The sequence below is a fragment of the Typopeltis vanoorti genome, chromosome 24, assembly GCF_054136105.1.
Source record: "Typopeltis vanoorti isolate ZY-2024b chromosome 24, IOZ_Tvanoo_1.0, whole genome shotgun sequence".
In the NCBI taxonomy this organism is placed as follows: Eukaryota; Metazoa; Arthropoda; class Arachnida; order Uropygi; family Thelyphonidae; genus Typopeltis; species Typopeltis vanoorti.
In genome coordinates, this window is record NC_143572.1 from 29,810,242 (window position 1) to 29,836,934 (window position 26,693).

At 34.7% G+C, this 26,693-nt stretch overlaps 1 protein-coding gene across 1 annotated transcript in view; it reads right to left on the reverse strand.

The window, feature by feature from the left end:
* LOC150093061 (very long chain fatty acid elongase 1-like) overlaps positions 1-26,417 on the reverse strand; it is a 45,135-nt gene extending 18,718 nt beyond the window's left edge. The window contains exons 1-5 of the mRNA XM_090414136.1: positions 26,326-26,417; positions 16,869-16,922; positions 13,859-14,049; positions 11,031-11,111; positions 3,681-3,737 (exon numbers count right to left, since the gene is read on the reverse strand). Coding sequence (XP_090270262.1) covers positions 3,681-3,737; positions 11,031-11,111; positions 13,859-14,049; positions 16,869-16,893 — 354 coding nt within the window. The 5' untranslated portion in view covers positions 16,894-16,922; positions 26,326-26,417. The remainder of the gene's footprint in view (positions 1-3,680; positions 3,738-11,030; positions 11,112-13,858; positions 14,050-16,868; positions 16,923-26,325) is intronic.
* Between the last annotated feature and the right edge of the window lie 276 nt (positions 26,418-26,693).

A 26,693-nucleotide genomic window follows, 5' to 3' on the forward strand; every position in this document is an offset into this window, starting at 1 on the left:
ACTAAGTATAGAAGCAATTTTCGAGAATTTTGATTTTAATTGTCGTGCTGAGTGTTGAATAGTTGTCGAGTGCGTTTTAAGCTATTTATATGAGAGTTGGAGAATTATTTGCCGGTTTAGATGGACAATGACCATATCTTTCGTCAACTGTCACCACAGTGCCAAGTATTTCTAGACAAAAGAAAGCAGAAACTGAATGTCCATGAGAAAGAGTGGAGTAAACTAAGGAGAGATGGATCATTAATCAACCTGATGGCTCTTTTCTGTGTGAAGGCATTTTTTGTAGAACAATGAGGGAGTATTCCAAACGTAAGAAGAGTATAAGTCTGTGCACAGTTGGAAGAACCCTAGCTGGCACAGTGACAAGAAGAATCGATTCATGTTGAAGGGGAATAAGGAATAAGGCGATATACAAATTCGTTATCAACATCCGAAATGGATTCGTCTTCTTCTTCTGCCATGCACAGAAGTGTCGAGTGGTCTCTCATCTGTGGTCGGACTGTATATTCATCGATTACTTATTTTAATCTTGTGCAATTGTAAACATTTTGGATGTTGAGTGGACGGCAATATAGAGTGATATTAAACCTTGATTTCCAACACCATGTTAACATAAACTGTGCCTAGAGACGGTTACTCCCCCCCCTCTCTCTCTCTCTCTCTCTGTTATAAATGGAATTCATTTATGGAATTTAAATAAATGAATAAATAAATAAATGATCAAAAATGCTGCTGTTTTGTGTACTCGTCATTTTGTCCTCGTGAATAACTATTAATGATAAATTTAACACAGACAAAATAACTCATTCTTCCAAAAACACTATAGTTTCATTAAAATGGCAAACATACTGTAAATGCAGTTATTGAGATATTTAACATCTATAAAATGTTAAACAATAACAATAATAACCCGTACAAATTATATGGGAAAGATAGCAGCGGAAAAGCATTCAAATATGGTAGAACAAGGCGAGCCAGAAAGGTTTTAAGATAAAGATGTTGATGCCCGATTATATCTGCTTTTTGAAAATAATGTAGAAAAGTAAGTAAGGCAAGTGAGATTTATGTAGGTCAAGGAAACCAATGAATAAGTTAGCAAAAAGGTTGAGGCCAAGAATTTAGATAAAGTCTTGTAAGGTCATTTGTTCACAGTCACCTTCATTACTGCAGAAAAACGTTCCATGGATCGAATAGCAAAACAGCATTTCGTTATTTTTGTTAATAGTTTGTTATCAATGTAAAAATTACAAAAATTATCACAGAAATGAATTCACAAGAGTTCTTTAATTAGGACCAACAGTGATTGGAATCCTATTTAAATTCAAATGCGTTAGCTAATCTCAAACGTGAAAATGGAGAGTTTCTAGGTAATCATCTGGAGAATATATTGATTTTTTTTCTTCAATTTTTCCTGATGAGTGGGTAGTTTTCTGTGCCCTCTAACTTCATGATCTTAGGTTGAATTCTGCAGTGGCAGGGATGTTTCCGAATGTGTTTAGACGGAGAACACATTCGCAAACACATCATCAATCATGCGAAGTCCTCAACTTATTGGAGATAAGTAGTTGCTTGAAAGTGCCAAACTAGTTTCTAGAGTAGAATTTCTAGATAACCCAACCCTAACTGCACTCTTGTTAATGTTCTATAGACTTACAACTTTCAGCGAGAGCACAAATAAATAACTACAGGTAACAAGGAATACCATTTTGTGTGTAACTTACAGGCAGGAGAACACACACAATTTACACAGAAACACATACACATATTTTGGCATAAACCTAACTATGTTATATTACAGTATGGTTACGAAAGACAAACTTAGCAGGTCGTGAGTCTGTGTGTACCGCAGATTATTATTATTATTATTATTATTATTATTATTATTATTATTATTATTATTATTATTATTACAGTTCCCTTTTCGTTCAATAGTTAGGTGTATAGATTGCAAAATATTTGCTTAGATGTACGTAGCCAGTTTCAAAAGAATTATTATTTATACATTAATAGCAATTTCGAATTTTATTTAAAAACAGCAACAACAAATGATTCCAGATTAATTCAGAGTAGCATAAAAGTCAGTAGTTATAAACGCTGTCACACATCGCGACTGTACGTAGAGACAGAGGCGTAGCCTAGGGGAGAGCGGAGGGGGCGGTCCGCCGAAGAGTGGCACTTTGAACCTTTTTGAGCTTTTGCAGTTAATTCTAAAATACAGTCTGGAGAACTAATTTCCAAATATTGTAACACTGCTGTGAATCTTCCTCACTTTTGCTGTAAGTGTTGCTAGTGGTGAGAGGAGTTTTTCTAAATAAAACTGATTAAGAATTACCTACATTATTCTATGAAATAGACTTCGACAATGTCATCGACGATTTTGCTAACAGAAAAGCAAGAAAAACAAGATTTTAGAATGTTGAAATTAAAGTTTTACTTACAAAATAAACAGAGCGTTTTAATTTATTTCCCTGTACGTCATTTTGAACTTTATGTATTATTTTTGGTGTGTATTGTGAGGGGCGGCAAACTCAGGGACCGCCCCGGACGACTTAAAGCTCCAGCTGCACCATTGCGTAGATCAACAAGTCGTGGAAGCAGCAATGTGGTCTCCTGTGACTACGAATTTAGCAACTTTCTATACGATTCATTTTGAGAGATTTTGTTTTCAGATATGCTATTCAAATATTCCGTGTTTGTAGCGTTCGGTAGATTCTTAGACAATCTGTGTGTTATTGCTGCAATTATTCCTTCGTCCTCTTCAGTTAAGCAAGTATCCGCTTTCTTTACTTTCAATCAAAAAAAAATCAGCTAACGCCTTTTTATTCCCGTATAGGGAGTAGGCGAGGCCGTTTAACCCAATCTAACTTTTGGAGACTGAGTGGGCAGTTCAACCTCCACTGGCAGCCAATCAGAGATAGCTGGCCCAAGGCTATCGCTAATTAAGCGGCATGCAGTGAAGAGAGACGGCTCAACAAGTGCCGCCATCTCATGGTCCCTAACCCTAACACTCATATTTAATGTCTGAAATAATGTGGGTTCTACTGGCGATTTTGTTGAGTTTACGGGACGAAAAACCCGAGTTTCCGGGAGAAAAAACCCACTTGTCCATGCCAGAGATCGACTAACTCGGGAACCGGTCGAAAAAAGGCTTAGAAAAATTTCTTCTAGTCGCAGACTAGATTCGAAACCAAGAAGTCTTCCTTCGTGCGGTCAAGTGCCGTGGTGTGCAAACTCCACATCCACTGAGTACACATGCTCCGCTTTACTTTCAAAAAAAAAAAAAAAAGATATGTTTACTCGTTGTGCTCGCCGAAATCTTTATTCATGCAATATTAATTCCCATTGAAAAACTTGCTGGTTTACTGAAGAGAGACATGGAGATCATATATATTACAAATTTAGAACAAAATAATCCACACGTCTTCCTTCAGCAGACCAACCATTTTTTCAATGATAATTAATATTACATGAGCATATAATTCTGACCGTGACAGGATTGAGCCCACACGAAAAGAAAGATGGGGAGAGGATACAACAGAATGCATACAGTCCTGGTGGTTTTGTCATTTCAATTAAATCAAACCATTAAATTTGTAGCGTTGAATTAATCATTTTTATCTTAAAATAATTGTACATTTAGGAATGATTATAAAAATAATGAAATGAATGCATATACTTACCGTGTCTAAAAATTCGACAAGTTTGGTCATGAAAAATAGCCATGCCACGAAATTTCCCTAACATGAGAACATAATAAAACACTCTTTAGGTTTATCAGTATTCAAATATTTTATTTACAGAGTATTAGAATTGTGGATTATTATAAAATTGTAGTTTGCACTTTATTAGTAATATTTATTAGTAACAATCATTTGTTAGGGAACTAATAGTGCTTGTAATCATTTAAATCGTCTACAGAAATATTATTATTATTACGTGACACCTCCAGGGAGTCCAAAGATTCATCGAGGGATCCCGGATGTTAATATAAGTTTAAACTTAAAATTCATATAAAATAACAAAACAAAATTGGCATATTAAATGCAAATTACACGATTAGAGTACAACAAAATCATACAGTTTCATTTAAAAAGTTTAACAATTACTTTTAACAGTAATGTCAAAATAATATTTAAAATTATGAAGATAAATTTAAATTATTTAATTATTATTAAAATTAATACAATACTTTGAGTATTTTTAAAATTATTTTAAAGATATTTTAAAATTATTTAAAACGTCGTTAAATATTTTAGTATAATTTCTTTTTAATGTTTAATTACTGTTCTTTTAACTTTTAGTTATTATTTGACCGATTATTTTAATTTTTATTTGAAATACTTTCAAATATAAGTATATATTTGAAATTATTCATTTTACAAATATTTTAAAAAGTTTTTCTCGTATAAAATGTTTATCATAGGAGAAGATGATCACAGCGCCATCTTTCCCTACGATAAAATTTACATCATTACAGCAAGTATGATAAAATTTACAGCACTGAATCAACTGGCGGTTGATTCATATTATAATTGATTTATATTTGATTTATAGTTGATTTATATTATAATGTTTAGGTTAAACACTGTGTGTATTGTTTGTGTAATTTTGCATTGGGTTTTGTGAGTATACTTTATGAAATTTCAGTAGCAGCGCATGTACAGACAGCTAAGCCTAATTTTTGCTTTTGTATATACCATTGTAGAACACATTTGTGTAGGTGCATATACAGTACTGTAGGAGTATCTACGCTATACGTAACTGCTAAAACATTCTGTTGATGGTACCGTGAAGCTGAATCTGGTTTAAGAAATTACCTATTAATTTTATTGTTTACTCATTACTAAAAACATGATGACAAGATCGTAGAAAATTTGCTTGAAAGGACGCAGTAATAAAATTAATATATTAATTTATTTTGATCATTTACTTGATATAGAAAGTCTGGTCGATGTAAATTAACGTGTGAGAGAATAACTCTTAGGGTTCATAAATTAGTTCTATCTGCAAGCACTCAGCTTCTTTCCGGCTTACTTTTAGAGATGTCAAATAAACATCCTGTTGTGACATTTAGTGATATGACGTTCACTCTACGGACTTAAAGTTGATAGTCAATTATATGCATCGTGGGAAGTTGATATGTCACGAGATATGCTTCCGTCAACGATAAAGACTACTGAGTTGTTAAAAATGTAAGATTTCTTAGAAGTTGCTATTAAGTGCTAACATACTATGGGAGGCCCACAGCAAGGAGCTTCCATGTCATCAGAAAGTATAGCGATTCACGTGAATATGAATCGCCACACCGTGTGTCTGGCGGAAGACAGCTGAAGACATTTACAGAGACCAATAACTAAGATTCGATGAGGGAGATCAGCAAAACGACATGTGATGGACTTAGACCATAATATTATATAAAAGCAAATTCAAATATAAAATACAAATGTTATATGAAAGCAAAAGACAATTTCGTCCTAATATGAGCTATATCAGGAACTCACTTTCCGACATAGCTCACATTAGGAAGAAATTATCAGGGATTAAACATCCAGAACATATGGTTTTCATCGCAATTAGTAGAATAAATCTAGATGAATATTTAAAATAATCATTTGACATTCAAGCGACAGTATCATTAAAGGATAAGGAGTTACTTCTACATCAAATTTCGAGCGATCTCAGACTTGTTTTCTGAAAACGAACTATCAGTTGGTTTTCAGAAAACCAGTGTATTTCAAAACCAGTGTATTGCTCCTTCTAGTTTCTGATGCTTTGGTCAATATCATCTACCACTCAAAACCTTTGGTCATAAAAATAACGGTCGTTTATTTTCTAGTTTTGAGAAGCCATCAGAATCTACTGTTTCTTTTGTAGTTACAAACGCAAGTTAGTCCAGATTACTTCACGTCATAATTATCCTATGTAACGTTGATATCACCTGATGCCAAGATTGCAACGAAAGATTATTCAGACCATTTTCTCATCTTTTAATATATATACTATTTCGTCTATTGTATTTGACTCCTTTAAACACTGAAGCATTTGTCAGATTTATGATAACACATCTGATTTGTCTACAGTTTCAAGTTTAAGTGAGTATCAAGATTTAACAGTTAATTGCGATCTTATAAGATTAGTTCCTTCTTTATACAGCCATATCCAAATGTAACTGATAGATGCATGTGGAGTAAATTGTGTTCTATAGGTTCTTGTGGTACAAAGATATTTTTAAATGACGAATACATTTTATAATTTTGAAATCCTCACCAATTTGTATAGTTTGTGTAGAAGTATCCCGATCTAGTCCGATGCCTTTTGTGGAATTGAAAGTATAGGGGGATTTAAAATGATAATGAATGAGAATGATATATTATTTAGTAATGGATAAAGTGAATGTGTGCGTAGAATGAAAAGTGCGGTAACACATACAGAATTTACTGAACGATGTACCAAAGAATGTGAAAGAAGAACAGAGATAAAAACAAGCAGCAGTAGATGTAAGGGACGTGAAGATTAAAAGTAGGAAATATATATTGTGCTGTATGGGGATTCTATAATTAAGGGTGTGAAAGATGGTAGAGTCATTAAAATATGTTATCCGAGATCAAAGATGAGGGTTATAACTTAGGTTGTGAATATGCAGTGAGATGGAATGAGCGAGATTATTGGAGTAGTGTGAACAATTGATCTAGGTAGTCAAAATATTTCTGTGAGATAGGATACGAAAGATTTGATGATAGCAGTGAATTAAAAAAGAGAGCGTGGAACAGCAATGAGTGTACTACCAAGATTTTCCAGTAATGAATTAAACATAAGAGCGATTATAGCAAATTATATGATGTTGAGATGGAGTAAGAACTTTGTTTTAAGAAATGAAACTGAATATTCATTTTTATGAATGTCTGGAACTAGTTTCATAAAATGAAGGATGTTCTTAACAGTGATGGCGTGCACTTAAACTGATTGGATACCTAGCATTTAGAATTGGTAACACATGTAAATAGGAAAAATCAGGGAAATGGGCTTTGCTAGGGAGGTAGGTGATAGGGTCAGCTGTTAATAGTTCTAAGGTCAATAAATTCTGTGTCTGTGGAATTAAATATTAACAGAAGGTAAATTGTGCGAAGAGCTAACAAACATACAGACAGGTTGTGATATGAAGGAAATATTGCAGTTGATGCATACTAATCCAGAAGTATTCGGACTACGTGTGAGGAATTTTTGTTATTAGTTAGCACATCTTGACCAAAAATGATGAATGATAATTAGTGAAACGTGGTTAACTAAGGATGATATAGTCATAGGGATGAACTGTAAGGTTACAGTATTTTCAGGGAGAAAAAGAGGAGTCAGAATAGGGGAAAAGTTTTGATAATGACAGCAGAAGAATTGAAACTAAAAAGAGTAGATGTGCATCAAGAGGACAGGCATGCAGAGGATAGTTGATCCGAGGTAAGCGAGAATGGTCTGAGACCATTCTCTCTTATACCAGGCAGTAAAAGAGAAAATGTAGATGGCACGCATTAATAAATTTGCATGATGACTGCAGGTCGTATACTTATTATTAGGGATTTTAACTATAGTGACATAGATTAGAAGAAGGAATAGTCAATCATCAGAAAAAAAAAGAAAACCGCGTTACTGAAGTGTACGTGGAGATAATACAGTCAGTACATATCCTGTACTATATTGATGGAACTACAGGACATTGACGAGACCAGGAACTTGCGTGTGATTGTGGACAGGGAGTTGAAGTTTAGAGGGCATATCCATATTGCATATGGCATATGGATATCGAAGAAGACACTAACAAGCAGAGATAGGGGAAATCATTGTGTTCTTCAACAGTCATGTAGTTGGTGCTGAAGAAGTGGTAGAAAGGATTCAGAGGCGACTGAATAATTGCGATAGTTCTGTGGAATGCTTCCTATGAGAATAGACCAAAGGTCAGTGGGGCCGAAAAACTGGGAGAGAGGCGTAAGAGAAGAGTTACCGTTATTAAGGGATTTTATAGGATTGACATTGATGAGTTTTTTTTTCTTTTGGTACAGTGCAATGCAGCAGGGGAGAGAACGAGTGACACCCCTGGAAATTGTATAACATTGTGGTTAACATGGGTGTTCGGACTAGATTTTTTACTTGGAGCAAAAAACAATATTTTTACTTTACTTATATGCGAACGAATTTAAATAAAGGTATGATGAGTATTGTGTGAATAATGAATGGCAATATAGTCCTTTGACTTCACGGATATATGGGTATAATAATTTATTTTTATTTTTATTTTTTATTATGTCTCAGATAAATTACATATAGATACAGTAATAATTATATATACAATTAACAATTATATAACAGATACTTGCAATTGCAGGCGTAGATATTTAGATATCTACGTATATCTTTAGATACTTGCAAGTTAATAATATTCTTAAATAATATTTTTATTTATTTTTTATTTTTTTATTTTTATGTCTGAGATAAATTGTATACATAGATGCTGTAATAATTATATATATATATAATATTTATAACACATTGCAGTTTTGAATAACAGATACTTACAAGTTAATAATTTCTTCCTCGAAGCTTAGCAGAGGAAGATAATAGATGATAGATGGTGGTTTCATGGTTATGTGTCTATACTAGTCACAAGCCAGGTGTTGATTTTACTGTTTGTTGGTACATGCTTGGAAGGCTCCAACTGCTATTACAGTTTAACTTTTTTTTTTTTTTTTTAAATAGGGTTGGAATTAGACATGGCATGTTTGTTTCTTTGTGTTCTTGTAGTGATGGTTTTTAAGAGGGGGTTTTGTCATAGGTTTGTGTGTGTGGGGGGTAGAAACAGGAATTGCTCTAATTTTCATTCTCGCTATAATATTTATATAGCGCCTGTTTCAGCTCTCTATATGTTCCTGGCTTTCTGTTGTCGAACGCCAGTTTGTTTATCATGTCAGGTACGTAGAAGTTTTGGGTGGCTTTCCTGTAGTGATTGTTGTACTTATATGTTATGTAGTTTATTGACTGTGGTCTTGTTATTTGATATGTTGTTCTGGTTGCTCTATATGTTGGGCTGTAGTAGTGTTTTAACATGACCGTGTAGTGGCATAAGTGTTTCACCTTAAATATTTTGTGTTTTGTCCGTGCTTCCTGCATAAGAGTGGGTTGTTCCCAGAATATCAGTTTTATCATTTTATCTTGCAACCATTGTAACCTGTTAAGTCTATAGTCTGCGCAGAATATATATGATGTGATTGCATATCTTAAAATGATTTCACATAATGCTTTATGGATTAGCATTTTTATGTGGGTTAGGGCAATGTGTTTTAATCTGTATAGTTTGCTTGCTATTATCCTAAGCTTGGTATTTAGGTAGTTTGTATGGCCGTGTCGTCTGCGTACTGGAAGATTTTACTTTTTAGGGGAAGGTGGCTTATGTCGTGTGTGTATATGTTAAATAGAATGGGAGCAGGACCAGATTTAGACTTGCTGAGACCCTAAGCTATACTAAACCCAGCGCCCCCCCCCACTGTTTTAAATTACATCAGCTGGTCTTTTTGTTTTTTTATTTGAGACCCCGGCAGATTGCGAGGCTCTAAGCTGCAGCTTTTTTAGCTTATACGTAAATCTCTGAATGGGAGATAGGGAAGCTCCTTGCAGTATTCCACAGGTTACATATACCTCTTTGCTGTACGCTGATCCTATACATGTGGTGTGCATTCTGTTTTTCATGTATGCTTTAAACCACTGGAGTAGACGACCTCCAATTCCGATATGCGTTAGCTTCGTTAACAAGGTTCTGTGTGTTAGTGTGTCAAATGCTTTTGTTAGGTCAATGAATACCACTAATGTTATTCTGTTTTTATCTAATGCGGAGTTTATTAGGTCTGTGAAATCTTCCAGGAGTGTTGCTGTTCCTTTATTTTTTTGAAAGCCATATTGTGTTTTGGGTATGATTTGAAATTTTTCAACGTATGTGGAGAGTTTGTGATGCACGATGCGCTCCATGATTTGGTTGATTACAGACAACGTGGAGATTGGGCTGTAATTACTTATAATGTTTCTTTTTCCCTGTTTGTGTATGGGTGTGATTATGCAGTCTTCAGTGTTTCAAGTATGTGTCCCGTTTCGAAGATTTTATTTAACAGTTTTTGTATAACTGGAAGTAGGTTGGTTGAGTGTTTCTTGATGTCTTTTGGTCTGATTTCGTCTATCCTCGTCCTTTGTTAGGGTAAATTTGCTGAATTGCCAGTGATAGTTCTTCTTTTGTTACTGTGGTAAACCACATCGACTGGGTTGCTCGTGGACCTAGTGGAGAATGTTCGTTTGTGTGAGGAAAGGTTGTTTCTTATCGTTTTTGGACAGAGTTCACGAAGTGCTGATTAAAGCTGTTTGCCAACTGTTTGAGGGATTTGGGGTAGCAGGCAAAGCTGTGTTTTATTGTTTCTGAGGCAGTGGTTCTGTGTATATTGTCCAGCATTTCATTAATTAGGTGCCAGGTTTCTTAATGTCATTCTGAGCTGTTGTTAATTTGTTGCTGTAATAGTTTCTTTTTGCCGTTCTAATATGTGTTATTAGTAGATTCCGTTTTCTTTTGTATTCATTTTTTAAAGCGATATTGTTCGGGGACTTCTTAAGTTGTTTCCATAGGGAATCTTTTCTTTCTATGTCTGTTAATATGTTGTCTGTTATCCACGGATTTTGTTTCGTTTGGGGCGTATTTTTATTTTTGTTAATGTTTTGTTATATATTTTGTTAGATGCATTAATTATTGTTATTAATTAATTAATTATATTATGTTTATTATATTATTACTAATATTAATATATTAATAATATTAATTAATTATTATTAATTATGTTATTATTAATTAATTATTGTTAAATCAACAACAACAATAATAATAATATAGTTTATTATTAAATAGTATGCCGAAAAAATAAATATGTATAACAGAATATAACACTTAAGATCCAAAAGCAAACCACAACAACAACAACAAAAAAGACGTGTATGGTTATTTTACTTACCCTTTCTACACCTAAAGGGTGCTTATGCTGAACCGGAGCACACAGGAGTACATGATATTCCACAATTGCCACATATATAGACTATAAAACAAAGAAAACATTAACCGAACGCAACAGAATTATTATAGAAGTTGTGAAGATAGAGTGACATTATTACAACACAGCGATCCCTCTATTAACGCACCTTCGATTAGTGCGTTTTCTATTAATGTGTCATTTTTTTCTATACCTAGATTCGGTTAGTGCGCCTATATACATCTTAAAAACAAATGTTACAGATTTTATAAATTTTCTATCTATACATTTTTTAAGACTAACTATTTAAACAAAATTACTCACCAGGATGAAATAATTTAGTTACCGATTAAAAACATTTCACAAAGTTATTTTTTAATGGCATACTACACTATTTCCATGTACACTATATTCCAAATTTACCGCGGACATTTTCATTTGATCACGAGAAATTATCAGCCTTTTGCTGATCATATCTCGTGCCTCCTTTGTAATTGTTGTCCTTACTCTTTTTTTTTAATTTTAAAGCATTTTCCCAACTTTTCGTCATGAGTAAAAGAATTAGTGAGTAAAAAAGTGGAAGTGCGAAAATGATTCGACAAATAATCATTGGAAGAAAAATTTCAAATGATAAAGAACAATGAACAAGGCAAGTTCATAGCAAAGACAGGACAAGAACACAAAAAATGGGTGAATCAACTATAAGAGCAATTTTAAGCAAAGCTGCTGAATACAAAGAGAAAAGGAAGGCTGCTTCAAGTTCATCATGCATGCAGACCACTCGAAATCAAAGTATTATAATTATTCGATTAGAGAGACTTCTTTCTACATGGATCGAAGGTTGTAACCAAAAACGGATCCCGCTAAGCACTGACCTTATTAAATCAAAAGCATTAAGCTTCTTTGAACCCTTGAAAGAAAGGGCTATCAGAGATGGAAAAGAAGAAGAATTCTACTCTAGTGCAGGATGGCCCGAGCGTTTCAAAAAGAGAAATAGTCTACATAATGTTATAATCACAGGCGAAGCTGCAAGTGCAGATAAGGAGGTGGCCGCAAATTATCCAGAGATTTTTGAAGAAAATTGTGGAAGAAGGGGGCTATTGTGACCAACAAATATTTAACGTCGAAGGAAACCGGCATTTTTTGGAAGCTAATGCCTTCCAAGACTTTTCTGGCCAAATCAGGCTCTCTCTCTCTCGTGTGCATCAGCTGTTCGTTTTCATATCACAGTCGAGCATATACTCTGTATTCTCTCAATTGCGACTGTGTGAAATGACGTTACGACAGGCGGGTATCGCAATCAGTTGGCGGTGCGTGAAGTTTCTTTTCTACTCGATGGTTATTTAATTTCACTCAGTACGAGAAATATCTATGAGAAATGAGATTCTTCATTCTGCTGAATGATAGGCTGTTTCCACCAATGTCTTGAACTATGAGGCGTGTTTAGGCTTAACGTCCCCTCGCTAGTCAATCACTAATAGAGAAACTACAAACACTGCTGCTATATTCGTTTTATAGTAAAATATCGTTTTATCATAATTTTATCAACATAACGATATCTTTATACTGCTTTCATTTCAATTTCAATCACCTAAACCAACAATAATATTTTCCATAAACAAAATCATATTAGATATTTAATAATATCTAATTTAGATATTAGATAAATATCTCTTAACAAAGTGAAGAGAATATTAAATTCCTTATTACAAACATCATTGAAATTATGTCTCTTTCTTGAATAAATGAAGACTTGTACAAAAAAAAAAGAGATTGTTACATATAAACTCAAGTCTAGATGAACTGGTAGATCTAACTGTCCAGTTTAGACCTAACTCAAATCATCATTAACAGTTTAAGATGAATCCTTCACACAAAAATGCTAAAATCTGTTGGCGGTTTGCAAATGAAATTTACGACAACTGGGATAAAAGAAATGCCCACTAGACCTGATGTCATAACATTATGGCAGCCAAATCAACAGTTAAACACGGACAGCACACTTTTATGGAATTGTATGAAGACCTTTTTTTTTTTGAAGTATTCAAGTTTTTTTGCTACGTAGCATTGACAACACACCGATGTAAAACAGACTCTAAGGGTATATACAGGGGAGGCTCGTGCAAAGGCACTGCGTAATTGTAGCACCCCCAATTTTTCTCGATATATAAATATATTTATTAATTTATTTATATTTGCTTGTAATATCATCAACAATTTTATCATCAACACGTGAAATGCGAGCTATTAGCTTAATGCGGCACTGTCCGTCGCACAGTTCCACTGTTGTTTGTATGCAGTTTGCGCCAATAGTAGATAAGCACTACAAAGCACCACTTCGTAGTGCTTATCATGTTTACTCTGTCTCTTTAAATATTTGGAGATTACAATTAAAGACATAACATTTGTTATAGTTTTTATTTTAGAACATTATTAGGGTTACGATAATGGATTTTATTTTTAACTAATTTTGAGTTATACTAAATAATTTTAATTTTATCGATAATGAACAATATTGTTTAATGTTTAATTTTTTTTAATTTTTACTATAATTTTGATATTTTATCCAAACACGTATGCACTGTACTTACAGTGTGTATGTATATTTCGAAAGTTGCAGCACCCCCACGATTTCAAGACACGAGCCGCCAGTGGGTACATTTTGACTTATATAACAGTATGGACCACTAGTGATAAAACATGCGATTATGTTTCATTCTAAAACTGTGTCTCTGAACTCATTTCTGCATGGTGTATGTATTAGGATAAAAGCTTATTTATAAGTAAATTGTGAACAAGAAGTAAGCACTTACTTCGCAAGTAAGAATGATACTAATAACTGCCAATAAAGCGTTGTGGATTATCATTATTAGTTTCAAGTTGAACGGCTTCCTATTTTTCATCACCCTTGGACCCACTCCAATGGCAAATATCACATATGACGCTACGATTAAAAACATCGCTTTGGTGTTTGCAACAAGTGGCCACGCCGCCATGGATTTATCTGTAAAGAGAAATGGAAAAATTGGTAACAAGTAATCAGAAAGAGTATGTTATAAATACGTCTGTAATAATGAAAAATAATAAAAAGAAATTAGCCTAAAGAACTACAGAAAAGGATATTAAAGCAACTGATAATTAACACAAGAAAGAACATATCTTAACCCCTTTGAACCCATGTTTCACCAAACTGTAATAATTTGTTCTTTTTCTTTTAGGATATATTAGAAGGCATGTAAGATGTTTTGAAGAAATTCTAAGACACCTTTGTGTGGGCGGTCATCAAATTTTTCAACTGTAAGAAAAGTCCGCAACTGAGATTCACCAAACTTTGTGTGTGACTTTTAAGGGACTGTGCCTCAGCATATCCAACAGTTGCCAGATGAGTGGCCAACTTTAAAACTGGGCATTCTGAGACAACAGATACCCTCATGTCAGGAAGACCTTCACAGCGAATCACACCTGAAAAATCGATCCCTGATGAGACGAATACCAGCCAAAAACATTTCAAAGACTCTTGGGATATTATCCAGAGAACTAATTGGGGTCATTATCCACCAACATCTGGACATGCAAAAGCTCTCAGCGAAGTCGGTCCCCAAATCTTTGAGTGCGGACCAAAAAAGAGAACGTGTGTTGTCATCTCAAGGGAATTTTGTTCATTTTGAGAAATCAGGTACAAATTTGTTTGGTTCGTAATTTGACTGTTGATGAAACATGGCTTCGACTCTATAACCTAGTCAGCGGAGTAGAAACGGATGTTCTTCACGGCCAAAGAAGTTCCGAACCCAAAATTCAGTAGAAAGTTTCTAGTCTTTGTCTTTTGGGATATGGATGGTGTAATCTTTACGAAGTAACTCAAAAAGATGAACTGTTACATCAATAGTTTATTCTACAGCTCTGAAGGAATTAAGGAGGTACTGAAGGAAAAATGATGCCGAAAACTGAGCAGAGGCGTGTTGCTTTTGAAGGATAACGCACCTGCTTACACTTCTTATGAAACCCAAAAGACAATACACAGCTTGGGCTCTCAATGTCTGCCTCACTCCACCCATCCTATTCGCCAGACCTGGTCCTATCTAACTATTTCCTATTCCCAAATTTAAAGAAACACTTGAAAGGAACAAAATTTACCACACATGGCGAAGTCACATGTGCAACTAAAGACTGGTTTGTGCAAACAAGAGAAACGTTTTTCTTTGAGGAATGCAAATGATGCAGCAGCGTGGGAACAAGTGTATAACACTTTGTGGGGAATATGTAGAATAATGTGTAATTACATGGTTCTACCTCAATTCCTTCATGGTGATTATCATAGCTTTTCAGCACACCCGCGTATATAAGCAAACTCATTATGAATATTTCTTTTGTAATCCCTTGTTCGAAACATCTAAATGACAATTAATCGAAATGTTCTTCTGTACGTTTGAGATCTGTCTGTTATTAGAGACCTTAGAATCTTTATACGTTTGTGTGATCTCGAAGAAATGGCAAAAAATGCTGCCTCTATCAACACTTTTTATAGAAAAGTGGAAAGAAAGCATTCACATTTTGATAAAATTCTCGGTCCAGAGCAGATACTAAATTTTAAAAAGATATAATTTGAATCCTCGATAGTATATTTTACCTGTATTGTCTGTAATGTGATATTTAAAGAGAGTTGTTCTAATTAGTTCATATGATCTGTGCACATTGTTTGTAATAGAAAAAACACGCAAACAATATACAAATGTCGCGTATGAAAATAACGCAAATGCCTTTTTAGGAAGACACTCATAGGACGAAATTTTTCTGTAAATGCCACATTCGCTTTCAATTCAAATGAACAGAGTCGAATGTATTCTAATTGAACCCGTTGCGGTATTCATAGCGTTTTAGTAGAATACCTATACAGTCAGTAATTCGGTTATAATAGTAAATGAATTAAAATGCTTCATCTGCTGTTAAAAACAAATTCCCGAGAATGGAATTCTAGCGCTTGAATCTGGATAGACAGAAAACATGTGTTTTTTGTTTCACTTATGGCACTAGAATTTGATAATTTTTGCGCTAAACAGTTTAAATCATGTAAATAATAAATGTGCTTATTCTCAGAGTAACTGGTACATTAATATTGTGCATTAGTCATTACTCCTAAAAGTATTGATTAAACAATTAATTATTTAATAGTTGACATAAACTAGAAACTCTTTTATATGTTTATGTTATTAATTATTAATAAATACATTGATAAGACACCTTGATAAGAGCTGTGTAGCTCAGTGGATGTGGCGTTTGCACACCACGGCGCTTGGCCGCACGAAGGAAGACTTGGTTCCGAGTCTAGTCGGCGACTAGAGGAAATTTTTCTAAGCCTTTTTTCGACCGGTTCCCGAGTTAGTCGATCTCTGGGACGGGCAAGTGGGTTTTTCGTCCCGTAAAGTCAAGAAAATCGACTGTAGAACCCACATTATTTCAGACATTAAAATATATTGTGTTAGGGTTAGGGACCACGAGATGGCGGCACATTTGAGCCGTCTCTCTTCACTGTGTACCGCTTAATTAGTGATAGCCTTGGGCCATCTCTCTGATTGGTACCAGTAGAGATTAAACTGCCCACTCAGTCTCCAAAAGTTAGATAGGGCTAAATGGCTTCGCCTACTCCCCGTATACGGGAATAAAAAGGCGTTAGCTGATTTTTTTTTTTTAGATTTGATAAGACACCTGAGTTTATTACATATCCGATTTTATAATTATATTTATGTACGACATTGGTTTAACTAAATTCAGCGTTTTGTTTCAAAAAAATACGGTTAATACGAGAAGAAAATAAAAAATTCTTACCTGGTGGGCCAAATATTGATTCCATAATGTCTATTGATTGGAAGGCACTGGAGTCTGAGAAAAGGCAATCAAAACCGACTTTAAATGTGAACATTTAAACTGTATTTGTTATTAAATATATTATGGTTGCTACACACACACACACACACACACACACACACACACACACACACACACACACACACACACACACACACACACACACACACACACACACACACACACACACACACACACACACACACACACGTATAAGCAAATCATATTATGGAGTAATTTATATTATCAAAGTATCACCATTTCGATCGTTTTGAAACACTATCATGAAGAAAAAATCCTCTGTACAGTATGAAAAAACATTGTTGACTATTTTAATGCTGCCTGGTTCCATCGCTTCAAAATGAATGAAAGATGTTTTTCAATATAGGATTTATGCAGCAAGAGGAAAAAATCGATCGCATATTTTAATATTAAAAATTATATCATGAAAAGGCCAACTGCATTACAGTTGACCATTTCATAATAATACACAACAACATAATTACAAGAATAGAGACTACTTAGATTTCAATCAGATAAATTTCAAGGTACTGTATTTAAATTTAAATTTAATTTTCTTATTATTAAATATTTGATGCCATCTAAAAATTCATATCAGCTAAAAATATCAGCATTTCAACTGATTTTTATTTATTATTACACAATTACATTATAAATGAAATATCGTAGCAGGCCAACAAGACTATCGTTTTAAATACTTAGTTTGTTTCAATTTGCATTAAAATTCCTTAAATTGTGTAGGTGAAATTTAAGCTTTTGAAAATATATTTTAAAATTTTTAAGGAAATCTTGAAACTCCCGTTTGATACCCACTTTTTTGTTTTAAATTATGGATACCCTAATGTGTGTGTGTGTGTGTGTGTGTGTGTGTGTGTGTGTGTGTGTGTGTGTGTGTGTGTGTGTGTGTGTGTGTGTGCGTATGATAATGAGGAGATGATCCGATTATTGCATAGTGATACGGTTTATAATATTCATTTTTTTTAAATAATCGCTATAATAATCTACAACTAAATAATTCACTAACTAGCTTCACATTAATGTGAAGTGGCTTCTTCAGTGCGAAAAATAAATAAACAAAAATAAATCTCACATAACCTTTGGAACAGATACAATCAATAGGGAACAATCAAATAATTATTTGATTGTTCCCAATGTACAAACAGAAAGAAATCCACGATTATATGATCTAACGTACATAGGTCAGACACGTAGACATTTTGAAATAAGAGAAAAGAAACATCTCAGTGATGTGGAACACAGAAGAGAGGTCTGTGCTTGCAGAAAATATATTCATTACAAGTCACATCCTCGATTGGGGCACAGTCATTGTGCCTTCTCTTAAAGACAACTTCCTTTCACATGAAATCCACTTTGGTTATTTAGTCACATGGCTTCTTCCTAAACAAAAAAATCACAGCTTCATCTTAAGTGAATTGGAGAAATCTTCATATCTCTCAACATACTAAAATCCAAATTACATTCTTATCTAAACTATGAAGAGATTCAGCTGATTGGTGCCACTCATCACTTTCCTCATTTTGATAGTTTTCTTCCAACAGTTTGAGTTTTATTTTATCGTCCTTTCTCAATCCTACACTCAATAAGCGACTAGACATAGGAAAAACAACCGTTGTCAATTTGAACGAAGAAAAACCAAACTTTCAAACTGAAGGAGGAAAACCAAATGCCACTTAACATTTATAAAATTCCATAATATGAATTCATTTGACATTTATTGGTAAGCCTATTCCTCGTAAGGAGAGATGTCAGTTTTTTTAACTGGTGATAAATAAGTACGCTATGAACACACGTAGTCAAATAGATCTCAATAAAGTACTCCTGATCCTTCCACTACCCTGAGATACTTAGCGAAGTCACGGTTATTACGATGACAGTTATTGGAGGTTAAGACGATAATAACTTGCTAATCCCTTGTTACAGGAAATATGAACATGAACAATAATTGAATAATCTGCGAACAATACTCGACATGTATTTAATAATCACAGTCTGTTGCTTGTTCTGTTCTTGCGTCTGGAAAAGGAGTGGAGAACATACCTGTTCAAAGTTAGAAAGGGAATGATTTTATACGCCCTCTGTCCAAAAAGAAACCGAACTTTTCGAAAATAGAAGACATTAATGGCGCCACCCGTTGTATCTTTTTGTTGTCGAAAGTGGCAACTTTCATTAGTGCTGTGTCAATTGTTTATGACATTTGTTTCAATAGAAGCCGAGTTATAGTTCCAAGAGTGACAGTGTGTTTTGACCAACTGTCGATCGTCACGATATTCGTGCCGTACGCGACGAATTCTCGCTATAAATCGCTTAAATACTTCGAGATAAAACTCACCATTGACGTTTGGCCAGGCGGAACGAATTTTGTGTGGATGATGTCCTTGGAATCATAGAAAAAAATCAGCATCTATACGTTTGACTTCTCCAAGCGACTTTTTTCGGATGCCCTGTTCTGGTGGTCTCCATTCAATACTCTGGCGTTTTGTTTCGAGCTCATACTCAAAACACCACGTTTTTCACCAGTAACGATCGTTTCAAGGAAGTCTGAGTCCTTTTGAGCGGTTTTAATGAGGTCCTTGCAGTGTTCAATTCGACACATTTTTTGGTCGTCGGTCAACTTGTGGGGAACAAATCGTGAATTCAATTTACAAAGGCCCAAACTCTCGGTCAAAATGTTATGCACAGTTGATTTTGGAATCCCCAGTTCATTTTCAATCAATCTCACGTACGATTTCGGGATTTCGTTGATGAAATCACGCACTTTTTGGATGTTAACATCGCTCAGTCCAGTTTTTGGACGGCCCGGCATTTTGTCGTCCTCAAGCGTCTCACGACCACTACGAAATCGCTTAAACCACTTGTAAACATGAGTACGGGGTACACATTTACCAGCTTATGCTTTTTGAGGCATTTGATGTGTTTCAGTAAAACGTTTATCAAGATTAACACAAACGTCAATGGCTGCCCTCTGTTTGAAACTCATTTTCCGACCTTTCGTGAAATCACACTGTCACTGTTGGCACTGTAACTCGGCTTCTAATGAAACAAATGTCATAAACAGTTGACACAACACTAACGAAGGTTGCCGCTTTCGACTAGAAAAATATACAACAGGTGGCGCCATCTTGTTAACTATTTTTAGGAGAGAAGGGGTGGAAGGATAAGTTGCTTGATAGCTGAAACAATGATGATGACCCAGAGGCCATTCTGAAATATTTTAACAACCTTGGAATCTACGTACCGTAACAACAGTACTTAAATGAATTCATAAACAATAATAATTCAAATGTTTTTTTTATTTAGCACAATAACAGCATTTGTAAACTCGAAGGACGATGTTAATGTCAGGTATGCAGGAATCAATATTCCTGATATTTCTTCTAAATGCTACGGTTTTCCAAGGTACAATAATTAAAATAGTTCTTATTCAAGTATTTTATTTATTTGGTAAACTATAAAGTAAAATTTGTAGTGCATATTTTATCCTAAAGCCATATTTGCATTTATACTTCTATTCGAAAGAAAATTTTCATCCCACGAAATAGCGAGTCAAATACAACCAATACCTCTGTACTACTACAGCTTGCCTCTTGCAAATAAAAAATAATAACCTCGACACTGTAAAAGGTAGAAGAAGGAGGATTAAGTAAGAAGTAAGTAAAACTAGGATGTTCTTTCATCTTTTTTTTTTTTTTTTGATATTACACATTTAGGCTTCAAACCAAATAAAATGCGAACTAAAAACACACACATTTAATTTACAAATTGCACTTTTTAAATTTCTAAATTAGTACAATAAATAAAAATATTGATTGAAATATTTTAAAGCATGGAGTTTAACGATTATATTATCTTCGGTGATTTCTTAAAAAAAACTGATGAGAGAGAGTTTTAAAATTTATTCATCGATTTGGCTGCTACAACAAAACATTCCACCTTGCAAAAATGCTTCACATCGGAGAATTTGAAAACTATTTTAGTTGTTAAATAAAAGTTGAGCGGAATTCCGAGTTTTTATGTCTCAAAATAAGTATCTCCTGTGACAAAAAAACAAATAGCATTGGACAAAGCTAATGACTTAATTAAACTTCCCAAATTTCAATGAAAACAACAAAAAAAAACACGAGGAACAATTGAAAATAAAAATATGTGTATTAGCAGTTTTTACTTAACTTACTTAGCGCTGTTTAGAATTCTTTCTCAATCACTGACGTCTTTAGTAACATAGTCACGCGCTAAACGTTCATGAACAGGTTTAGAAAAAAAAAAACCTTTCCGGTTAGATGATCACCTTGATTGACCCTCATCATCACGCCAATAGGATTTATACGGGAATCCATGCTTGATAATATGCGTGTGGATGTGACTTTACTTTTACCATCAACTGCACGTTTATTTAATGTTCCTTTAACACTTTCATTGCCAAGCTGAAAATTGGAATTTCGTGTGGTAGCCAAATTTTTTTTACTTTTTTATTTAGTTAACGACGTCCCCGCGATAACGCGTGATCTGCCGTTTGGTGAGAGATCTCATCGCGCGATATCGCGTGATTGGCAATGCACGTGTTAAAACTGTTCTAACCACATTGAGATAATGAAAATATTTCAAGGATTGTACTCAATAAATTAATAAGCCTATATAAATAAACAAAGGCTTATATTGATATCTTCACCTTTTTTTAATTCCTGCTGATTTTTTTTACTTTAAGAATTCTCTGTGTAAACTAATAAAGCTATCGTTGCTTTCATACACTCATCTTTACGTTATTATATTAAGAAAAATCACCTGTACAGCTGAGTAACTTCACTTCATAGAGATCTCTTTCATGCTACAATACGGCGTTTGACAATATCTGGTTAGTCTAGTAACTGTGCGTATTATTCTCACAAGTTTGTTTGCTTGGAGGGATCAAAAAGCTACGTTTGTGAGAGAAAAAGTCTTCCAATACCGTAAAAGACTGACTTTATCTCCTAAAGTCAGGAGACACATCACGGGAGACCCACACTTACTATTGTTCACACAATACCTATCGTACCTCTGCTGAAATTTATTCACCGTTTTGGTATTTACGATACTTCTGGCAATCAACTCAGTCATTCAGTAATCTCCAAGCAGAGAACCTAGTCCACACACACGCACGCACGCACGCACGCACACACACACACACACACACACACACACACACACACACACACACACACACACACACACACACACACACACACACACACACACACACACACACACACACACACCATACTCTTCCTAGGGTTGTCCTCTTGTTCTCGTCCCTATCCCTCATGTACTGAAACATTTTTTTCTCTCAATCTTATACAATCCCTTATCATGTCTCCTCTCTTTCGCTTGTTAACTAAACTCTGCAACCCACACTCCTTTAGTCTGTCATCATAGGATGCATTCCACAGACCTATCACCAGCTTGGTCACTCGTCTCAGAATCCTCTCCACCACCTCCAGATTTGCAAGAAACTCGGGTGATCAAATCTGTGCACAAGATGTGACCAACTCACAGCTTTAGAAAGAAGGGAAATAACCTCCGTATCCTTACTTATCAATTGTTCTTCAACATCCAAGTGATCCTTTGAGCTATTGTGTCAATTTTTGCAATATGTCCTCTGAATTTCAAATCTCTATCCACCATCACCGCAAGATCCCTAGCCTCATCAATTTCTTGTAAACATCAATATGACACGAAGTGTGTAATCTTTCCATCCGAAAGTGCATTACTTTACATTTTACAGCAGTGAATTGAACCCAATGGCATTTTCCTACACTGGCAATTCATTTACATAATTTTGCAACACATTTACATCACTTTTATCAATCATTGCCCTCTCCATTTTTTCATCGTCAAATATTTCCTCTTAGTCTTCTATTATGTGATTAATATACAAAGACAATTATCCCTTAGTACAGAGCCCCGGTCCACTCCACTAATCTCATTTGTTTTGATTCCACTCCACCATATGCACGCTCTCTGATGCCAGGCATCCATTACAGTAGCCTCATATCAATCTCCATTTGCTCCAACTTATATAATACTTTTCATTCCAGTATTCTGTTTAAATGCTTTTGCAAATTCCAGTAGTGTCATGTTGTAGTCATTTCCTTTATCTATTTCCGCTGTATTATAAAATGTGACTGAATTACTAAGTCAGAACCTGTCTTTTACAAAGCCGTGTTCCCTTTTATATGGTATCATGTTCCTACCCATTCCTGAGATTTACTTTTAACCCATAGATACTAATTGGTTTGTAATTTGCTGTAATTTCCTACTTCTGTCTTGGAGTCACCTCTAGCAATGGAACTATCTTACCCTATTTCTACTCTCCTGGAACCTAGTCAAAAATAAGACAAATTAACTTCATCAGTGGCAACCAGTTCTCTCGCACATTCTTGTAGCACACAAGCTGACATGCCGTTCAGGCTCCTTTGTATGTACATTGCTATTTTTCAATATGTTGAGCACTTATACCTCAGTTCTCACATCAATCTCCGTAACATCAATAACTACAAAGTCTCCGCCTGGATGATCTTCCTTTCCAAAGTGATAACTTAGAAACTCAACTGACCGCTGTATTATCAGCTCATCTGAGCAAACCGTGGCACATTTTTCTCATGACGTTCCCAGAATGGTTTCTTTAACCATACGTTTAATATAATTCGGTTATTCGGTTAGTATTATGCTTAAATATATATTTCTCGTTATATTGCTTGCGCTCACATGACAGTTCACAGGATGAAAAATCTGCTGCCTGCATATGATAATAACAGCTAACTCACTCACCGTCAGCTGAAAAGACTTGATGCAGGCTCTTCTAATCCTAGATGGAACTTTATCTCCGATGTTCCCAATCAGAGAGCTTCGACTCAATTGATTAAGCTGCAGAGAATCAGAGGCTCCTTAGAACTGGTTATACCTTTGAAATTATTAGTGTTGTTATAGCATAAGTTAGGTTTCTAGGAGTCGAATATTGCTGCCAACATGTGAAACGTTCTCTACACAGTAAGAGAAGACTAACCTCAACTGGCATCCTCTACAACTATAGATCATCTGAACTATCCCCGTTACTCATGTATGATGACTTCCATAAGAAGGATGGACATGTGCTTTTGTCAGGTTTTACATGTAAAGTTCGCAAAACCCTGAGTCTCCAAAGTACGGTCTGTTCTGGCTTAAGATTTATTGCTTCTCCTTGTTGTCTTCATTTACTGACCTTTACTACTCTCCTAATTAATATGACCTTGCTGATCTCGTTGGTTAATTATTTCTGTACGTTGATTTCATACAGTCTAATTATCTGAACAGTGAAATCGTCTTCCTTGGAGAATTCAGTGTTCAGAATTCACACTTCCTTCCTTTCTCTAATTTTATGATCAAGCTGGTAGAGAATTACTGTTCGTAATGATCTACAGAAATTATTCATCTCCCTAACAAATTACCGGCTAATAATTTTCCAAACGGCCTGAAATTTTTCATGACCAGATCTCTCTCTCTCTAAGTACAGAGTAGATGTTAGCTGACATTTGGCAACTTTTATGATAACTCGCCCACGATGTGTTTATTGCACGTCGAAGTTCTCCAAACATCTTAGCCCCGTGTCCTACGGCAGCGTTTCCCAAACTTTTCCTACGACGGAACACTTTACAAATCCTGAAATTTTCACGAAACACCTTGGTTATCTTGTAATGTATTAAATAATAATTAATTATTAATTTAACTGATTTTTATTATTAATTATTAATTAATAATTAATTAAGCATCAATTAAACATAAACATTATTAATTTAATTTGTGCTGATTTTCATTGACATATCCCATTCTGATCATCAAAAATTTATAATATTATTACATGTACTTACGAGTGAATGCAGACTTTTTCTCCTGTGTGGTTTTCCCCTCTTTTTGTATATCCTGAGGATCGCTTTGTAGGCTGGAGGTGGATGAATCTATCTGTTGCATCACAAACACCTTCAATAGGAGATTTCTTAATACCAAAATTAAACAAAGTCCCTTGTCTCTTATTCATATTAAAATTTACATCTGCAGGCCTATTACTTTTCAAAAATCACGGCACTACGGTTTCGAAACTTTTGCCCTACAATACGAACTTACGAAGAAAGTATTCAGTATTACTAGATTTGAGAAGCGGATACAGACTACCTTGATCTTCAATTTTATTGCAAAAATTTTCGTTATACTTCCTTGCTGATTGGTCACTGACGTTTGCTACACAGATGTTATTTCGTTCAGTTTTGAGAACAGAGGATACGCCGCCCATTGTTATAATCCGGTTGCAGGCAATTTTTATGACCGATCATAAATAGCGGTATTCCCTTTCCCAAATGTTGAAAGGTTTCGGTGTGTGAAAATTAACGATAATTCATGAATATTTATACGTTTAAAAATACACGGCTTGGTCATTAAAATTTGCTACACAGATGTTATTTAGCGTTCTGGGTCTGAGCTTTTCGATATATTCAAGAATATTATTCACCTCAGATTATTTCCACTATAAAATATTTATTCATGAAAAATGCTTAGAAAACTAAACTGACAAATTCCAGGAGAACTTCTTGCTAAACTCTTATTCACCTTCCGCGGAACACAGTTCCCAAAACAGGCATTTAACACTAAACAGGCATCACAACCATGCCTGTTTGGGTAATCTGTGGAACGTCTACACTCTTTTCCATGGTCTGTTTACAGATTTCTTCCGAATCAAACACCAAGTGGGATCAAGTAGATGAAAAATCCTTACTAGAATGAGGTCCTTAATTCCCCCCTCTCCAAAACCGAAAACTTCCGATCTTTATCCAAGTCTTGTTCTCCATCTAGGATGCTAGAGCAGCCCAAGATACAAAATCCGATGTATGTATTTAATGTACGTCGGATTTTGATTAAGAGAAGATTAAGTACATACACAGACATATACACATGCAATTGTTAAAGTGCGTTCGAAGTAGGTTTATAATCGTGCCTAATTAAAACTCTCAGCAGAAAAAATGGACCTCTTCTATACATTTGAAATAAAATTACAAGGAAGTGGGAATAAGTCTTAATGACTGAATTTGCGGTATTAACAGACGCGATAAAACTTAGAGTATGATTCAAATTCCCCACTAGAGAAATTTAAACAAGAATTGCTAATTTCTTAATTATACTATTATTAAAAGATTCTGTAGCTGTGACTCACTCTAAAACTTGATTTTTTATTACATATAACTTCAACAGTATTGTTTAAATTTAAAACATAACAGATAACTTCATTGTTGACGATTATAGTTATTTTATAATTTTATAAAAGCGTTCTTTCACTTACTGCTACTATTTAACACAAAGTTCACTTATTATTTCTTACCTTTATTGCTTTCAAAGAAATGACATGTACCGACACTTTTTGCACACTAATGCATAATATCCAAATTAATATATTTAGAAGAATAATGGAAGAAATATGCACGCTACTCTTCAACAAAAAAAGAGGTTTTCTGCCAAGCGTCGTTATGAATACCTGTCGTGACAGTGATAAAGAAAAGAACAAAGGACGACAGCGGAAGATGTCCGAAAAACCCTGTTATCGTCATGATAAACAATTATATCAGGATACCTGCACATTTCCGAAACCGACTTAGTCAGAGTTGTATGTCGAAACAAGCGTTTAAATGATAACGGATACAAAACTACTGCCTACATTTACTTGATGGTTTTCGCCTTGAACGTCTCAAA